Below are 19,240 nucleotides of genomic sequence, written 5' to 3'. Positions count from 1 at the left end.
ACTTATTGTAACACAGTTAGAAGCATCGGCCGCATTAAATAAATTCAAGTGATTGCTTTTCTCAATTAACTGGAACCAAGAAAAGATTAAGTACCAATCATCCCACACGCATCTATCTTGCCCGAACCAACCCAAAGGCCGTCTGCCAAAATCCGTCATCGCTGTTCGTTAGTCCATCCTTTAACAATCAATTTCTTGCGATCTGTATTCTCGAAGTAATATGATCGACCCTTCCCTTCAGTCCAACTGAGTCGTATTGAAAAACGATTGCCGGTGTCGGTAGTTCCTTTTCCAGTGTTCCATAAAACGTGCGACAGCTCGAATTGAACTGCCGCCTTTGAGAGCCTGGTCTTGCACCACACCAGCAACAATAATGACGCGGATAGCATCACGAATGAAAGTCGACAGCTTATGCCTCAAGTTGGGCCAAAGATGACCGAATATAATGTTGTTTTTCATGCAAAGACAAGAGAGCTCTTTAATCTCATATCGCTGCCACCCTCTTAAGCGGCTCTCCAACGCACTTGGGCGTAGTCTCTCGGTATCGTTTGCTCGTAGCTTCGTAATTATATACAACGGGGTGTTGAGGTACAAAATATGAGTGAAGGTATCCAAGTCGTCCTGAGTACAGGCCTTCATGGGACGGTCACACCTTTCCTCATCCCAGAAGCTGAGATGGCCAGTCACGATTCCAACTTTGCTGGTCCCGCTGCACGTTGACTTGATCTTCTGGGTAGCTCGCTTACGGCATTCAGCTTTCTCAGGCTCGTCAAGCTTCTTAAAAGCATGCAGCCCGCCGGTGGTGACAGAGACAATGACTTCGGACCCCTCGAAGAACGCAAATTGCATTTCGCCAAGCTGATGCTTCCGTTCGTTCATTGAAAAAGCCTTCCCAGATCCCTGCACCCCCTACAGTCCGATGACCTTGGGGGCGGCCGCTGCAGGAGACACGGGTGACAGGAGAGGGCACTTGTCGTGTTCCGGCGAGGTGGGCGTCTGCATTGTCGAAGGCGGATATGTTAGAAGGTGGATATAGTCAAAGGTAGGTATAGTCGAGGGTAGAAATAGGGCTATAGTTAAGAAGAAGTGTATAGGGCAACAATGACTTCTCTTTATAATAGTAACGTTTCTGAGTTAGAGAGGGGTAACAGTAGAAGCACAGGAGTAAACTGGGGGTGTAGGGGAAATCTATAAACCAGTAAGGCGTCGATACCTAGGTTTTTTCGACGACAAATCCTAATATCAACAGTCTCGGTGCTGAAAATTTCTGCATAGTTGAATGTAAGGATCTCAGGTAATTCTAGGAGGGTGTGGTTAACCATTGTCTTGCTGTCGTTATTGAATTGTGAATGAAGTCACCAACGTTTTTAATCCGGTACCTCCCATCATCAAACCAATCGACTTCTATAGGTACTTTTAGCAGAAATGATGCCCTTATGCTATATATATAGATGGCCATATATTGGATCCAGAAGTGTTTGCCCTGCATAATATGAGGCATTTTTATAATCCTGTATATATTCCTGAATTCATTTGGGGGCCGCACCACAATGAACGAGTAGGGCAAAGACTACGATCATATGGCAAGCATAGAAATAGCCAGCCCTTCTAATCACCCATTGACATTTCTGTATCTCTCCGATTTGCTGGGCCGCATCATGAGCCCCCAAATATCTGAATGGCATCAATCAGCATGAAACACAGTAGCTTCACCACAGGACTATACTCACAACAATACCAAATCCAAAAACAGATAGCACATCAGGGAAGAACTAAAAATACCCATCATACTTGTCTTCAAAATTACCGAATGCCATTTTACTGACACCATATCTGTCCGCGACTTCATCCAATTTCGCCCCTTTCCTTGGATTCACCACTTCCTTAACGGCGGCCCTCCAATCGTCCTTTCCAGCATAATACGCCACCACACGAGAAAACCACGATCGCAATGTGAATTTGCCCAGTATGTATATACTTGCTATTGCGTCATACGTATGCGACCACTGGGGGCGAGAAGGGATATGGAATTCGTCGTGTTTGGCGCGGCATAATGTGAATATAATGTACGAAATCTCGCTTAGCCCTGTCAGGAGTGTAGTTGCCTTGCGCCGCTCCGAAAGTTCTTCGATCAGGCGGCTCTTATGCCAGGAGATGTTACATTGGCAGGGGAGGCCAAGGAATGTATGCCATTTCTGGCGCAATTTGCTAGACATTTCGGTCTTGTCGCACTGTATGCTTCTTATGAAAAGGCAGATAATTAGATATGGGTCGCAGAATGGGGTTTTGAATTAAAAGAGTGTCTTTTAGTATGGAACATAATGGCTGACAATGACTTAGAAATTTCGAACTGGATGATTGACTTGATGGATGATGTCTGTAACCAGACGGCGTGAAGATGCGGCTCTTATAACTATGTGAACTGGGGTGTAATGGATTGACTAATCATTGCAAGACTCTCCCGATCCAGTGCAGGCAAGATCCGTGAACATTGAACACACGATAATTGCTCACGGTGATTTAATACGCAGTGAGTTATGTTAGGCCAGTCACATTAACTTGCACTCATGATACGTTCGATATTACGCACTACTAGTTTTCATTGGCTCTTCCTTTGCAGTTTGTTTGGCCTGAATGCGGGGCTGGGCATTCCCCAAGCCCGCCTCTTTTCACCTCATTTCACGTCACTTGTCTGTTAGTGTTTAATGCTGTCACCACCGATCCTATCCTGAGACCCGATACCTGTCTTTGTTTACAAATACTTGTGCGAGGTCTCTCTACCCCGCTTGTCTTTGAGGATCTAACCAACTTTTCAAGATTCCCTGGAAGGCGGCAACATTCCCTGTACACCACAGATTTGGACCAGTATGCCCTTAGCGCCCGAAATTCAACAGTTCATTCTTGGTTTCAAAAGCCAGTGGGATGGATCAGTGAATTCAGCTTGCCAGGACTTTTTCGAAGCCCGTCACGCGTCTCTTGAGTCCGCCAATCCAAATCCTTCAATTCAATTCGAAAATAATGTGAAATACGGCCCAGATCCACGGCATCGCCTGGATGTGTTCTGGCCGGCAGATGCTACCTCAACGAACGCTACTCTCCCGGTTGTCGTCTACTTTCACGGCGGTGCATTCAAACTAGGGGACAACACTATCACTCCGCACATGCACGCAAATATCGGCCGGTTCTTTGCATCAAAGGGTATGGTCGGCGTCTTAGGGACCTATCGTCTACTGCCAGAGGCTCGATTCCCCGATGGACAGGAAGATATCGCCTCTGCGCTCTCGTGGCTACATCGCAATGTGCACCAGTATGGAGGCAGCCGAAACGCCATCTTCGCGCTCGGTCAAAGCGCCGGTGGAGGCCATCTAGCCATGTCACTTTACTCGGGAAGATTGAAGACGGATGAAGGGCAGAGTTTGGTGCGCGGCGTGTTGCTCTTGAGCGCAGCGTTGAAGTATGATCTATCCAAGAAGGGTCGGCGCGAGAGCATGGAACAGTACTATGCAACGACTGATCACGCTATTATTCATTCCCGATCGGCATATGGCATCTTTCACGCTTTGCCGCCCGTTGAAGATGCAGATGTGGTTGCTGTGCCGACACCCGAGCTCTTCTTGATGCTAGCCGAATGGGATTTCGAGGAGTGTGTGCAAGGAAATCTGGACTTTGTAAGGCTCTTTGCTGAGCGTCACCGTCACCTTCCTCGGTTTGAGGTGTTTTCTGGTCATAATCATGTCAGCTATGCATTGTCTATCGGCTTGCCAGGAGACGAAGTTGGACCCAAGATTGCGGACTGGGTGAGGCGGTGCTCGGAGGGGGCCTGAAGCCAGATATCGAGAATTCTAGTCTCGGGTTATTTATTGAACGAAAACATCAGAATCGGAAGAAACATCTCCTATTCCACTTTCGGAGTCTATCGTAGATGCACAAGCATGTCACAACATTATAGCACAAGGCTCAGAGCGGGATGGACAGCTGTATCGTCGCCAAGAAGATATCAACCGGCTCAACGGTGATGTCTCAACATCTGTTCATGTGGCCTATTGTATTGCAGATACTTGGCCTTGTCGATGCCTTTGCCCTGATTTGGTTGCTCAGCTTTTTCCTTCCGAGAAAAGAAACAATTGTAGAGAATGCCGAGAAAGCTCAGGCCAACGAGCGACGCGTTATGGAACTTGAGCAAGAGATTGCTATATCTCTTCATGAGGATCAGTCGCGGTTGTTGCATAAAATCAATGTGCTCGAGATCGCGCTGGCCGATTCGACGCCAGAAAGCAATGCCGGGACGAGCGCGGATGAGCTAGTTGTCGGCCGAAGATTGCTCCGAAATCTACACCTTGACGTTGGGCAGACGATACTCGGCATTCTGCAACACAATAGGTCGTACCTTGAGGCAGAACGAAGAGTAAACCTCATAGAAGATTCTAGGAGAGAAACTGCGGGGAGAAATGATACTGAATTCTGGGTTGCCATTGGGGAAAGAGCACAGGAAGAAGAAAGAAGGCTACAGGAGAGAATAGAGAATGGAGATACACAGGAGGATAGTGCGTGCCCTTGCATTATTATGTGAAAGGCCATCATTTACTCTTCTCTGGCTTGATATTGTAAAGGAAGTGGGCCAGGCTGTGGCAAGGGGACAGGGGTGTCAATACTGAACGAGTACGTGATGAGAATCAATCCTCTTACCAGTACTAATTATCTCGCCACCGCTTGTATTATTGAAACGCACTGAAATCACTTCTCCCCAAGCAGCGGTATCAATTATCTTTTCCTCTCAACATTTTCTTTAGATAATAGACACAGATACTTGGTCTAGCTGCTTACCGTCTTTACACCATTTATCTCTTCGTTGCCAATGACTTGAAAACAATTGTTATTCTATGTACTGTCTCCTCCCGTGACAGAGGGGTGTGGTTCTTAGTGGCCATCAGGATCATATTAAGTCAAATTGCTCTTCGATCGAGGATTCCGGCTCAAATGGAAATAGCCATGTTCTTTATTGTACGGCTTACTTTATCCTCCCTTTCACTAATATCCGATCGCAACTAGAAATATGTCGGTGTTCCATGCTGCTGCAACGGCCTTCACTTGCCCTCCCAATGCCTATTACCAAATTTGGAGATATCGTTACCGACAATGCTTTACCGATAGAATATGGATCGTCATTTCTACTTTGAGCTTTGTCTTTTCACACTGAAAAAATGGGGCATGCCGAACGGCTGTCTGTTCCCTCCCTACATTCCAAGCCAGGTGGAGCGGTAGATTCGGCCTGGTGTTGTGGAGCTGAACCGCTCAGAGCTCATGAGTTAAGCTTCGCGGGAGCTGAGCTTGCCACGCCCAGGTGGAGCATCCACGGAAGCTTGTGGGATTTGTACAGAATTCTGACAGCTTGCGGAATGGAACTATAGCTTTCATTGACAGAAACGTTCTTGACTCTCCAATGCAGCCAATCAGTTGTTGGTCGTGCCAATGGAATGTCGTATTGAATGTAACATCGAATGTCGGCTATGACACGTCCATCTGGCACCTCCCAGCAATGGTTGCCTTCCCAGCAGGATTAAAAAGCGTGAAGTGCCGGCGTCAAAGTGGAAAGTAAGTTCACCTGCTGGTGAAAGAATCCTCCAGCAAAGTCTGTCCATTGGCTTCACCTGCGTCGAGCCACGCTCCACCCGGTCGGTTCAGCGAGCCCTCCAGTTCCTCGGTGCATCCTGAGCATCCTAGATAACCCATCATGGCCTTCTCAGCCATTGTATGGACGGCGGCACTTACCCTTACAATTGCCTTTGCACAGGGTAGAGATTCCGATCGGTCGAAGTCCCCAAAGATAGCCCCTCGGATGCAACCCGATTCCCACAACACGACACACTGGCCCACTAGACCTCTTCCTTGGGGTGAGCTGAATTTTATCCATACCACCGATGTACATGGATGGCTTGAAGGCCATTTGAATGAGGTCAATTATGGTGCTGATTGGGGTGATCTGATTTCCTTTGTGACGCATATGCGTGACAAGGCTGATCGACTTGGCGTCGATCTTCTCGTTGTGGATACCGGTACTTCCTTCCATGCTGGTCTTGATCATTTTGCAATAGTGTGTTAGTCTACTAACCCAACCTCTCCAGGCGACATCGTAACTGGCAATGGCCTCCGTGATGTCTCAGAACCCGAAGGCCAGGTATCTAATCCAATTTTCCGCTATTTGGACTATGACCTACTTACCATTGGTAACAACGATCTCTATAATGCAAGTGTTACTGAACGGATACAATGGGATATAGCGGACTACTATACCGAACGTTATCTAACCAGCAATGTCCTTGTGGAAAGGGATGATAAAAATATATCCATCGGTGAGAAATACAGGTATATCACTACAAAGCATGGGTTGCGGATCATGGCATTTGGGTTCACCCTTCAAGACTTCAAGGCTCCTGCAACCGTCCATGTCCAGGGATATGAAGACATAATAGAACAGGAGTGGTTCAAAGATGCAATGAACCAGACTGTCGATCTCTATCTGCTTATTGGACATGCCGATATCGGCCAGGGCTGCAAGATAAAAACCCAATACCAGGGTGACCAGAACCCATTGATCTGCATGAAGGACTGGTTCCGGCAAAACAAGCCCGAGATTCCTCTTCAAATCTTAGGTGGCCATTCACACGTGCGCAACTTCACATGCTATGACAGTGGATCGTCTGGCCTTGAGTCCGGCCGATACTCTGACACTGTGGGATGGCTTGCTCTCAGTGATGTGGCGCCGTCAGACACCTGGAACGGATCCAAAACTATGACGGATGTCCCCATGCCCACAAGGACATGCACACCGCACAGCCCGACGACGTCTTCAACCACGGAGAAAACAGTTCGCCTTGACCGTCGTTACCTCGATTTCAACCGCCAAACGTTCGCGTACCATGCTTTAGGAGCAACTGGCCCTGACGTCCCTGCTAGCTTTGATACGCCTACCGGACAGAATGTCACAAAGGATATCGAGGGCGCTCGGGGGGAATGGAATTTAACTACAGAGCTTGGCTGCGCTCCCCAATCATACTATATTGCGTCGAGCCCTTACAACTGTCCGGATAACATCTATACGTTAGTGAGATCTGCATTGAATGCAACTGTCAATCGGAACAATTCTCCCAGATTGATTATTTTCAACACCTACGGAATTCGTTATGATTTATACCAGGGCAATTTCACTGTTGGAGACGCCTTCACTGTTAGCTCCTATGCAGATGCTTTCCTGTACCTTGCGGATGTTCCCTACCAGGACGCAAAGACACTTGAATGCGAGCTGAACGTTAAAAAGAATTCTATTTGCGATTACAAGGAGCCGAAGGAAGACTGTAGCATCAACGGTCTTCGTTTCGCTACCAGTCCATCTGAGGACTTGTCTCAGCAGAACGTGCTTACCGATCATCCAAGAGACCTGGATAACCTCAACCCTGGACATGTGACAAAGGATGACTTTGGGGACTGTTTTGCCACCACTGTGAACTGTGGCGATGACACCCTGCACATAAAACGCCAGGAAGATTATAAGCATCCGTATTATTTGCAAGTCAAGGGCGACATTGACGAGAATGAAACCGAGACAGTGGATGTGGTGTTCACACTTGACATGCAGAAAAATATTTTGCAAATCCTCAACCGCAGCGACACGGACGTGAAGGATTACATGGATCCGTCGTTTACGACGAGGGATTTCTTGCAGGTCTACGCGAAGACGATCTGGGCCGAGGAGGAATCTTGCGAGATCGGACCATGAGTGAGTGGGCGAGCGGATGGCAGTATAGCTTGGATTATGTGACAGGATTGCAGCAATGACTGGATTTGTGGAGTCTATTTAGTGGGGAGATAAGTAATATACCTTTGTGCGTATACTTACGCTTTCCTGTGAGATATTTTTCCGCGTTGAGGTTTGTCGTGTCGTCCTAACTGCGCTACATCGGCCAGGCATTATAACATTCCCTACAATGCGGCCAGATGTTATACAATCAAAAAGTTTTGTTCTATTGATAAGCTGGATGCTAGTGCTAAAGCGCACGGGGGTCGAGAAGAGAATCATATGAGTCTCTTCACTTTTCAAACAGCTGAAAGGTACTTTAGTTATAAACGGCCTAGCTGACTATGAGAGTGCATGTTCACACTAGCTACTAGATCCGTCAGCTGACCTAGGGTTCTGAGCTGTTGATGAGGGGAAGCTGTTCCATTGTAGCACCTAATCTAGTCTTTGACAGTGCTTCTGTTCTGTGCTATGCGTAGAATTCCAATTCGACCGGTTTTGGCTCTTTGGTTGGGTGGCCTACAGAGGTATCACGACCACTACAAACTATATCGCATATGCTATAGCTCTGGATCTGCTACAGCTATGACCTTGTCCATACCTTCTCGTACACTCTTGGAAAACGCAAATTGTATTAGCACATCATGCAGCTAATACAAATGAACCATCCGGTCACATGGAAGAGTCTATGACTTTGGGTGCGATAATGTCAACTAATTTGAACTATGGGGCTGTTTTGTGGTGTGAAGCGGATTCCTCGAGATAGCTTGCATTAGCTGGTCATAGGAAACAAGTCGACCAGGATGTTACTTATGAAGGGAGGGGGATAGGAAGTGAACGACAGGGATTGATATTGAGCACCGGCTATCAGCGGAGTCAATTCTATTGCTTCGAGGCCAATCACCAAAGACAGTTCTCGGGCTAAGTGGACTAGATATGAACGTAGATAGTACCCTCTCAGGGGAACCACATAATAATTATCCCTGACATGAAAGATGGAGGGGTGGGTCCGTTTAATTTTCAAGGCTTCATTTGAAACTGGCGAGTTGTATTTCTCGTCAGCAGAATACTAATACTAGATAGGCAGCTGCAGGGTCGGTGGTGACACTACGGAAGAAGCAGGAACCGTGATCTGTGGGCTGTGTCTACTAGTGTACATCCGAGGTGGGAAACGGAACCCTTTGTTGACGGGCGGATCGAACCGATGTGTTCCCGGCCACAAGGCAGGTCTTCCGCGACACTTGATTAATTAACGCTTCAGCCTAATAGTGATCATGTTGAAACCTGGCCAATGCGCATCTCACTGGCCTCCCCACTTCATCCACGGCTCCGGCCGCTCCTTCCGCTCTGATCAGGGTCAGCCTCTCCAAGCTTTAAGTTCCGCGTGTCCGACGGCCGCCTATTGACATCTCAAGGACCTCAGCTCATCACATTAATTTTCTCTACTAGCCTTAACCCCACTACAATGCGGACTTTCCTTGCGGTCCTAGTTCCCTGTTTTGTCATTTCGGTTCTTTACCTCTACTTTGCCGGCACGCGCCTTCGGCCGCAACGCGGAATAACCGAGATGCGTCGAGCGCCGGCAACAACGCCAGCGCCATCATCAGAATATCCTAGCGACTGGATCGATTGTGTGAGCCCCGCACCCGAGCGGCGCTTCTGGGCTTCACATGGATCTGGCCCAGGGGTTACAGTTTATGGGTTTCCCTCGAAAGGGGGCCTGTACGTCCTTCATGATTGCCTCGGGGTAGAACTGGATTTCCTCGGGCTGGACCGATTCAGGAGCACCGAACGACCATCCAAGTCAGACCCGGACTGGCAGGCCAAAGAGGAGGCACATTGTGATCGCAGTTAGTCTATCCCGCCTTTGCCCCACAGCAGGAAAAAAGGAGGGGAAAATAAAATTTGAAGTGTTAGGCTAATATATCTGGTCACTCCATAGTGCGACGCCTTGGTGCGAGATGGGTGGAGACGAACTACGATCTGTTTGAACTAATGGTTAGCGAGCGTGAGGATACAGATCCGTATATTTGCGTCGGCTGGCCGGCGGAAGGTGGTGTCTGGGTATTGAATACCACATATGGCCGTGCTATAGATTTGGGTACTGGTATAATCTACAACGCGAACAACATGGAGGAACGCTGTGAAATAATCAAACGATTGGGCGGCATCTTCTACGAAGAACCGAGCAACTGCCCATATCTTGACCTTGAATAAGCTCAATTCCATGAGGTCTATGGATCGGACGGTAGCGTCAATGGAGTCGTCTGTCAGTATAGCTATTCAAGGTGTTGTGTTAGACTTCGTCCATCAGCTATACATGAGGTGGATTAAGGGGGTATAGGTAGCGGGCGACGGGCATATGGCCGTGACCTATTGGTTTACTAGTGAAGCCTTAAGAATTTACATGACAGTATCATACGATGGGCCTGACCTTGCAGTGGCCTAAATTGTTGGTGGACAGAGATGCACCACTAACCAACCGGATACAAACCTTTTGGTCTAGTTCGTAGCAGTACAACCGCCATATTGTCGGCGTAAACGGGAACCACCGAAGCCTCTCGGGCCTGATCATGTCGGCGAAGAGGAAAATGGCGCATCACACAGGGTTACATTCATTTCAGGGGTCTGATATGCAGGTTGGCGAGGATCGGAAATGAAAGGATTGTATCTGCGAGGCAGATGGGGGTCAGTAAAGGTCCAGTAGCGGACATTAGTGGGCTGTAGACCGGGCCTGCTGCACTAGAATGGAAATACAGTGCAGGAGCCAGAAGACTGGGTTAGTGCAACCGTTAACTAGAAAGTGTATTGGCTACTGTCAAATATGATCCTTGAAAGAACTGCTACTAGACAAAAAGACATATACCCTGTCGGCTAGTGGTGTTTTTCGGTCTACCAATCATTCAGGCCACTAAAATGTCTTACTACTTTGGTATGAACCCTTTGCTGGTTTTCAAAATAAAATTTATATGCATGGAACTGGAATAGAGACTATATAGCTTGGAGAGGGAGCCGGCTACATGGAGGTCAACAGCATGCCCAGCATGAAGTCATTCCTTCCCCTCTCTTTCGTCACTATAGGCGCCCTAGCGCTTGCCTCCCCATTTGACTCCCAGATTCATCCGTGCCCTCAGCTCTGTGCAGCATCCAGTGCATCCCCTAATCACTGGACTTCATATCATTCGTGGGACCGCCTTGAGCGATGCAACGAGGCTATCCTCTTCAACCTCAATGTCTTCAATGAATTTGGGGCGCAAACCAGCATCCGAGCCTGCACCTTCGAGAGCCCCGTCAATGTTAGCCATGCATTGTCAGAGTGTACTACCGGTACAAACACCTCAGTTAGCTTGCAACTGGCTTCCTGGAACACGACCACGTCCGTTGAAGCATCCCCTTCGCTCTCCCTAGCGCTTGAGGCAATACACAATTATGCCATAAATGCATTTTCATGCGATTCAACAATGGAAACCATCATCTTCGCTACTCATGGCGAGGTTCTCATTGGTGTGTACATAGGCGGCCTCATCGACAGCGTTTCCGCAAGCCGCACGCTTTCCACACACATATCCAAACAGCTGCAGGGGCCCTACCTACAAGAGGCGGTAGCAATACAGGTCTGTGGCTCTGAGTATGATAGGGCTCATACACTAGGCATGATTGTCAGCACCACAGGTGACTATAGGCTGGTTCACACAGCCGTCCAAGCATGGGCAAAGGCCTCGTGTGTCTCTGAATATGATCATGTCTATGCCAGTAACACAACTGTGTTGGAGAGGTCAACATCTATTACCACCCCTAACCATTCTATTCAACCCATCGAAAGCCGTGACGACGCCTGCTCTTATGTTATCGTCGCTTCCGGAGATTCTTGCGCTTCGTTGGCTTCCAAGTGTGGCATTACGGCAGCCGAGCTATCGGACTACAACCCTAGTTCAAGTCTCTGTTCAACATTAGCCCCTGGCGAAATTATCTGTTGCTCTGAGGGTTCTAAGCCCGACTTATCTCCTCAGCCAACTTCAGATGGCTTGTGCTACAGTTATACAGTGGCCAGTGGAGACAATTGTGCTCTGCTTGCTAGTAAATACTACATAACCACGGATGAAATCGAAGACTATAACACGGACACCTGGGGATGGATGGGCTGTAGGAACCTACAGCTTGGGTCTGTCATTTGCTTGAGCTCTGGTGCACCTCCCATGCCCGCTGTGGTCTCGAATGCTGAGTGTGGGCCTCAAGTAAATGGCACAACCCGTCCCAGCAACTGGTCCGACATCAGCGGCTTGAACCCATGTCCCCTGAATGCATGCGTTAGTGTCCCCTATCTTCCACTCTGCTATGTCTCTACTAACCAATGCAAAGTGCGATATATGGGGCCAGTGTGGTATCACTCCAGAATTCTGCACGGCGTCTGAATCGACCACCGGGGCGCCTGGCACTGCGGCGAATAACACCAATGGCTGCATTTCCAACTGCGGCACCGCAATTGTAAACAACGATACTGTGGTGAGCAATGGGCTCAGAGTGGGCTATTTCGAGGCGTACGGCGTGAACCGTTCGTGTCTTGCCATGAACGCCAGTCAGCTTCCGTCCGCATATTCCCACGTGCATTATGCATTCGGGGAGATTACAAGCGACTTCAACGTCGATATATCTGGCTCTGAAGACCAATTCAAAGCGTTTGCTGCACTGCGGTCATTCAAGCGTATTCTTTCGTTCGGTGGCTGGTCGTTCTCTACTAGCTTGGGTTCATACCCTATTTTCCGACAAGGCGTCACCGATGCTAACAGACTCACCTTTGCCCAGAATGTGGTCTCTTTTGTCAATGATTACAATTTGGATGGTGTGGACTTTGACTGGGAGTATCCCGACGCCCCAGATATTCCGGGACTTCCTCCCGGAAGTCCTACAGATGGCCCAAATTACCTGAGCTTCCTGCAGACACTCCGTGGCCTGCTTCCCTCAAATAAGACTATCTCCATGGCAGCACCCGCTTCATATTGGTACCTCAGAGGATTTCCCATTGCGAACATGTCTGAGGTGTTGGATTACATCGTCTATATGACATATGACTTGCATGGACAGTGGGATTACAACAACTCTTATGTGAACCCGGGATGCCCGACAGGAAATTGTCTTCGCTCTCACGTCAACTTAACAGAAACCGAATATGCACTTGCTATGATTACCAAAGCTGGTGTCCCTGCCCATAAGGTGGCGGTCGGTATTGCAAGCTATGGCCGCAGCTTTGGCATGGTTGACCCCAGCTGCACAGGGCCTGAGTGTCTCTTTACGGGACCCGACTCTACGGCCACTCCTGGAGAATGCACTGTGACAGCTGGTTATATCTCTCAGGCTGAATTGGAACGACTAAATCATTCCAGCCTCGCTCGTCGTTCCGCCACGACATGGCATGATAGCAGCAGTGACAGTGACATGATGACATACGGCGACAACTCATGGGTGGCCTACATGACACAAGACACAAAGGCGTCTCGCATAGATCGATACTCTAGCTATGGTTTTGGTGGCGTAGTAGAGTGGGCATTGGATTTGACCAACTTTGTCGAAGGGGTCGAAGAGGCCGAATCCAACCTCAACTTTACCGTCGTCGAAGAGGAATTTACAGCCGCACTCTCTCTCAGCAATTACGACATTTCCAATTTCAACACCTACAATCTCAGTGTCCTCTACACAAAACTTATTGGGTTCGACGGATGTTCACCTGCGCAGCGTACCCAAATATACTCCGGATGGCAACAGTCATGGAAGATAATGAACTATATGTACAAGTTGGTAAAAGATGATGATATTGATTTCACTGGATTGGATGCCATTGACTTCCTCGGCCTCGCTTACTCCAACCGAAAGTTACGGGACAACTTCAAAGAAATCTTTATGAACCTTGCTACCATCCAGCCGGGCTGGCTCCCGTCCTGGTTTGACTGGAGAATCGCTATTCGCTGCGATGACCCAAAATATCAATGCCCGTGTGAAGCCGCCTCTCTGACAATAGCGTATACTGGGCAGAAAGATGCAAAATACCAAGTCGCGTACATCAACTTTTGCCCCAGGTATTTCGGTACGCATACATTGGATGAGGTTATGGTATACGCTGATATGGACAATTATGCGGAGCGTATAGCCGGCAACATGATGACTTACTATAACAACCAAGCCAGAGTATGGTTGCATGAGCTCCTCCATATTGACTGGGTCTCAAAGGCAGGCGAATATGGGAGAAATCTTCACATCAGCGACCTGAAAATCGGCTATAAGAATGAGAAGAACGAGATGGAATGGTACGATACATATGGGCCGGTGCCTTGCAAAGCGCTGGGTAGGGTTAGTGGCGTCCCGAGTGCCTACACAATCCAAAACGCCGATAGCCTCGCCTTATACGCACTTGCTAAGTACGTGTGGAGCACGTTGGGTGAATATCCATATCTCCCATTGGCACCAGCGGCTCCCAAGAAAGTCAGCATTCCAATGTACATTCCCGAAATGTTTACGGTCTACCCCAATGGAACGGGTGTTGCGGATTCGAATACTACACTCGATGATGAGCTGAAATGGAGCCCAAGCGAAGGGGTTTGCGCCGCCGTTGATGATGAGGACTATGATGCAGACCCTACAGTGATGGTTACCATCACGACCTGGCCACTAGAGACAGACTATCCTGCCACGTACCTGTCCAGTTGGTCGTCATGGGCCGGGCTGACACCTACAACAACAGCTGTCACAACCGCAACAGCTACTCCAACGGCAACCTGGACCATAACCATTTATGCAGAGAAGGATTGTGCTGGTGACCACTACATCGTAGAAGGTCACAACCAAGACACTACAAGCGACAAGTGTCTCGTTATAAGTGACCTCAGTTCAACCGACACAACCAGCGCGTCATGTCGGTGGTACTCAAGCGGCAGCGACACGTACACCTCGTGTGATGAGAGCTCACTAACCGAGCCCCTTTCATGGCAACTGTCGGGGACAGGTGCTGAATGTACTGCGTTCGACAATGACTCCTGCAATGATAATGGAGATGAGGATGCATATACTACCTCTGAAGGTTGCCATAATTACAGCGAAAAGGATCTTGACACGAAGACCTGGAAGGCTTTGAAGTGTGGAATGTAGGATGTGTGTGTGTAAACCCTTTCTCTCAGTGTCATCGCGGTTCCGGCCATGGCAGAATCTATACCAACTATCTTTTTCGACTTTTCAGCCTAGATCAGTAGGTCTATATGTTTACCATATATTTAAATACAGACGGTACGTCATCGTCATCAAGCGGACAGTCAAAGAAAATTATGATCAACCGATATTAAAAGGGCGAAGGAATAGCGAGACATCCCGCTCATAGAAGACCTCCGTGGCTATATGATTCGGAAGATATATCCCCAGCTGTATATGTTTATAGCAAAGAACTGAACCTGGAACCACAGACTCATCTGCCCATCGGACCCATCGCCTACACCACCAGACCACCCGACATCAGCGCCCTAGTCCAATCAGGTGGCTGCCCGAAAAGCCAATTAAGCACCAGAATAAGCACCGACGATTTCGCAGAGTACTGGCCCTGCAAAGGACCGCCGGGAAGAGCACAAATTAGTGACAGAGAGTGACCATGTACTGTTCTAGATACACGCAGGGGCTTATTGTGCTGGGTATTTCTCGGAAGGTGCCGTCATGCTTCTACGGATTGCAGACAAAGCAAACAATATTGATTATCTAAAAATCCAGCCCATAGGCAGGAAAGAAGGAGAGCTCTTCTATTATAAGTAGAGTCAAAAGGATGGCAAGGTTTAATCGAACCCTGTCCTCAATTCAGTGCCACCGCCAAAAAGTATGACAAGAGTGGGATTCGAACCCACGCCATCTTACGATGATCAGGAAGCTTGTGGAAGCTGGGTTATTAAGGTGGACCTTAACCTGACGCCTTGGACCAACTCGGCCATCTTGCCTTGAGATTTTATTCAGTCGTTTGGTGTCCGAATTACTTTTAGAATGTATAAATTAGCTGGGGAAGTTCATTCCGGCTTTATTTCAACGTATTCCTTAGAACCTACACAAATAGTTTTACTGGTGTAAATCCTTGACATCCTAATATTCCTGCCTATATTGTACAGTTACATCAACCAAGTCTAGCCATAAAAGCAGGAGCCAGAAATAACGACCTGATTACTTCTAGGGGACGTTATGTGTCTGTAACAATTAAATTTAAGCACATACGACCACAGGGTGTGGAAAATAGGGCTTCCCGTCCGCTCAGCCGTACTCAAGCCACACGCCGGGAGGTTAGTAGTTGGGTGGGTGACCACCAGCGAATCCCTTCTGTTGTATGTTTTTACGCCTTTCTTTTTTTTCCCTGTTCCCTTGATTTTTTTCGCTGCTCTCTTCATTTAGGTGGTATATTGTTTCTCACTGCATTCGGCCAGTGTCTAAGGTACCTGTTGGACAAGAACGTGTCGTTAGACCAAGCCGCTACTGATCGATGCCTCACTGAACTGATTGAAGTGCTCACTATTTATTATCGCTCCTCTCACTCGATAAGCATAAGCTGCAGTGTATCGGAAGTTGGTATCAGCATCTCTGGCCGTCCATTGTTGTCCGGTGGATCGACGATTGTATTGATATGATCTTCCTTTACTCCCCAGTCACACCAGGTCAGCTTGCATCCTTCGAACCGGTATCGCAGGACCTCCCAATCCGAGCATCTTCCGGTAGACCCAGTTCAATTTCGAGCTCCTCAACATGAACAAAAGCCTCATGGGGTTGAAGGGTAACAAACATATCGCTCGTACCTACCGTGCACGGGACGTCTCCATCTTCAGAAGAAATGACACCGACCGTTCTACAACTGTGCCAGGAGTCCCATTTCCCCGTATCCTGACCACGCCGATAGACACAGAAAATTCCCCAATACGAAAAACTGCCGGTTGAGAAGGTGGCCCGCCGAGATGTATCATCGTCTCCTTTCACCCCATGACATATGAGCTTCCAGGTTGAGGGTTAGCATTCATGGTTTTCTCCATGTTAGCGGCATATCCAGCTGAAGACTGGAAAGTGGCGTGCCTTGGGGCCTTTACCTTCGGTTCCATGAAGTCCCAGGCTTCATGACTTGTTATTCATAGCTCAGTCCTAAAGATGAACCTAAACACCAAATCAAAAGAACTTATATGTGACAGATTGACTTTTCTTGGTTACCCGAGACAGAGTCTCGTCAAGGCTGTTATCTCATGACACTGCATCGTCATCCACACGTAGAGGCCAAAGATGAAGACGCTATGGTTGCTGCGTTGGCGGCAAGGGGTGGCTCGGCCACAGCACCACCTCCTCCTCTAGGGAACCATAGGGCTGGCGGCGAAATAGTCGGAAGCCGTCGTTGTGACTCAGTGACCAATATTATTATAGTAGCTTGCGCCGGTCATAGATGGATCCTTGCTCGTTAGATCGCGCAGCACCCACCCTAATGACATTTCCAGTCGTGTTTTGAGTATTAATATATATGGGCGCAGGGAGGGTTACCTCCGGAGACGGAGTATGGGACTTCTATTTATGTGAATTACTTTTCTAAGAATTCTGATAAGAGATGTAAGGCCTTCGTATTGACGGTCCTCGTTGGGTCATCTATCCTTTCTCTTTTTTTTTCTGTGGCGAAGCCTAATAGTGGCCACGTAGGTTAAACTTGTAGAAATGCAGAAATGTATTCCGGCTGCAGGGAACAGAAGCGTTATATGATGAGCAGCGAGTGCGAGGGGTCATATCAGCATGAAGTAGTAACCAGAATGTGAGGCGGAGAAGTGATATTGTCCCCAGTGGCCACAGTTTTCTGTTTTGCGCCCAACGTGCGCTGCAAGGATAGCTTGTGAGGCACAAAACACTGTGTTTTCGAAAGCACCGGCGTTAGTAATCTCTACATTAAGCCACCAAAACTATGCCACATCATCTTATATCGAGATTGCGCCCCCCTTCCCGACCGAGAGCACTCACATATTAGACCAAATATGCAGCCATCATTGTTTCTCAACGACGCCTCGTTAATGTCACCATGACATAGGTGACAGGACAAAAATCGTTTGTTCTTCTCCGTCTCCCGACATCGAGGCCAGGGTTGCCGAACCATGTTCTCTCTATGGACGTTTGATCAAGACTACTTCCTCCCACAGGTTATTAGGAGGCTCGGAGGCTCAGCTCCGTTGTTTAGAACAATATGCTTTCATGAAGTTCGTGGCAATTACCGTTTTACCTTCCATAATTATCTCCGTGAAGTATGCAAGAACAAGGGGCTTGGTCATAATGTGTAATGCGGAATTTGTCGATTTGCACCATGCGTGTCAGTGCGCGGGGGTAGCTGTAAGATGCAAGAGCCAACACCTCGATGGCGTTATGTCATCTCTTGGAATATGTGATGTATTGCAGCAGCGCTCAAGATATTGCGAGAATTGTCGAATTTTACCACCAGATGCAGAAAGACTCAAAATTGTGTATGACTTCAGGGCCTGATGATAATGCCCAGTTGATTGTCGGATCTGGATGGTTCCCAGGCCGCTCTGAAGGGCCTCAAACAGGTCCTGAGTTTGTAATAAGTCTACGCATTCATGACGGCTTCCGGGAGTAGGGCTAGTTGCTCCTTTTTCTGAATCCAACGGCTTGTACACGTCTTCCATACGACGGCAGTGCCAATGGCCAAGTCTTGAACGAGATAACTGTGCTGCACATTGCAACCTAACGAATTGACTGGCGAGTAGTATCTCAATAGCTGCATCATTCGATCCCGTTACCCTCCAGCACGCGGTGTCCTGTCGCGTGGATCCTCCCTTTCATTCTACCCGAATTTCGACCGAGAACAAGTGTGAGTGTAGCACCATTTTGGGGATTCTATAATTCAACTGAGAGTATTGATATCTGCTACGCGCCAACTTTCCTACCCATGAAAAGACTGTCTTCTAACACTACAAGAGCCTTCCCGAATGAGCAGCAACGAACCGACCATATCAACTCACATTAATCTTGTGCTGTCAAAACATGTCGGCGATAGTCTCGCTCTGTAGCTGGGCAATTAGAAGTCTTCAGGGAGAGTGGTTAAGCAGTTTCGGTGAAATTACATTCGTCAAGCGCATAAAGATTTTGCTATAGAGAAGAAGCCTGGCTTTTTCGGCTAGCGGAATGAAGAAATAACACCAAGAATGGCTCGCTGAAGGAGTGGCCATACTCAAGCGTTTTTCTCCATATGTCGAAACTCTCTGTGGCTGCGAACCGACCTCAACACAGCATGCGCGGATGGACTTCGGGTAAATTGAGCCTTCGAACGTGGAATGAATCTGACCGGTAGACACTCCGCATATTCAAGACAACACACGCACGTGTGTCATGCCACACGCTGAGTAGGTGCATGCAGAAAGGCTGAATATTGCTGCATGATCACACACACACACTTTCTGCAGG

General features: G+C 48.2%; 5 protein-coding genes and 1 non-coding gene across 6 annotated transcripts; 4 read left to right on the top strand and 2 right to left on the bottom strand.

Moving 5' to 3' along the window:
* Nucleotides 1-237: 237 nt before the first annotated feature.
* Nucleotides 238-879, bottom strand: BDQ94DRAFT_168444 (uncharacterized protein; the record flags this gene model as incomplete). Its single annotated transcript, XM_026771063.1, has 1 exon — nucleotides 238-879. The coding sequence occupies one exon, from the start codon at nucleotides 877-879 to the stop codon at nucleotides 238-240; it is 642 nt and encodes a 213-aa protein (XP_026628445.1).
* Nucleotides 880-2,524: 1,645 nt separating this feature from the next.
* On the top strand, nucleotides 2,525-3,882 carry BDQ94DRAFT_128077 (alpha/beta hydrolase). Its single transcript, XM_026763899.1, has 2 exons — nucleotides 2,525-2,764; nucleotides 2,818-3,882. The coding sequence occupies exon 2, from the start codon at nucleotides 2,868-2,870 to the stop codon at nucleotides 3,822-3,824; it is 957 nt and encodes a 318-aa protein (XP_026628444.1). The 5' UTR covers nucleotides 2,525-2,764; nucleotides 2,818-2,867; the 3' UTR covers nucleotides 3,825-3,882.
* A 1,849-nt stretch (nucleotides 3,883-5,731) lies between these two features.
* On the top strand, nucleotides 5,732-7,774 carry BDQ94DRAFT_186256 (Ser/Thr protein phosphatase family protein; the record flags this gene model as incomplete). The annotated part of the gene is made up of 2 exons (XM_026775104.1): nucleotides 5,732-6,053; nucleotides 6,123-7,774. 2 exons carry the CDS (start codon nucleotides 5,732-5,734, stop codon nucleotides 7,772-7,774), a joined length of 1,974 nt encoding a protein of 657 aa, XP_026628443.1.
* A 1,483-nt stretch (nucleotides 7,775-9,257) lies between these two features.
* BDQ94DRAFT_168441 (uncharacterized protein) lies at nucleotides 9,258-10,009 on the top strand (the record flags this gene model as incomplete). Its single annotated transcript, XM_026771062.1, has 2 exons — nucleotides 9,258-9,642; nucleotides 9,735-10,009. 2 exons carry the CDS (start codon nucleotides 9,258-9,260, stop codon nucleotides 10,007-10,009), a joined length of 660 nt encoding a protein of 219 aa, XP_026628442.1.
* A 699-nt stretch (nucleotides 10,010-10,708) lies between these two features.
* BDQ94DRAFT_186254 (glycoside hydrolase family 18 protein) lies at nucleotides 10,709-14,991 on the top strand (the record flags this gene model as incomplete). The annotated part of the gene is made up of 3 exons (XM_026775103.1): nucleotides 10,709-10,724; nucleotides 10,874-12,099; nucleotides 12,152-14,991. The coding sequence occupies 3 exons, from the start codon at nucleotides 10,709-10,711 to the stop codon at nucleotides 14,927-14,929; spliced, it is 4,020 nt and encodes a 1,339-aa protein (XP_026628441.1). The 3' UTR covers nucleotides 14,930-14,991.
* A 650-nt stretch (nucleotides 14,992-15,641) lies between these two features.
* Nucleotides 15,642-15,756, bottom strand: BDQ94DRAFT_t98. The gene has a single exon. It is a non-coding gene; the product is annotated as a tRNA-Leu (tRNA).
* Nucleotides 15,757-19,240: the final 3,484 nt, after the last annotated feature.

Source organism: Aspergillus welwitschiae (genome assembly GCF_003344945.1).
Source record: "Aspergillus welwitschiae strain CBS 139.54b unplaced genomic scaffold BDQ94scaffold_9, whole genome shotgun sequence".
Lineage (NCBI taxonomy): Eukaryota > Fungi > Ascomycota > Eurotiomycetes > Eurotiales > Aspergillaceae > Aspergillus > Aspergillus welwitschiae.
This window is presented reverse-complemented; position numbering and strand designations above follow the sequence as displayed.

Coding starts and splice junctions, on each gene's coding strand:
- BDQ94DRAFT_128077 (XM_026763899.1), top strand. CDS start 2,868: ATGCCCTTAGCGCCCGAAATTCAACAGTTCATTCTTGGTTTCAAAAGC.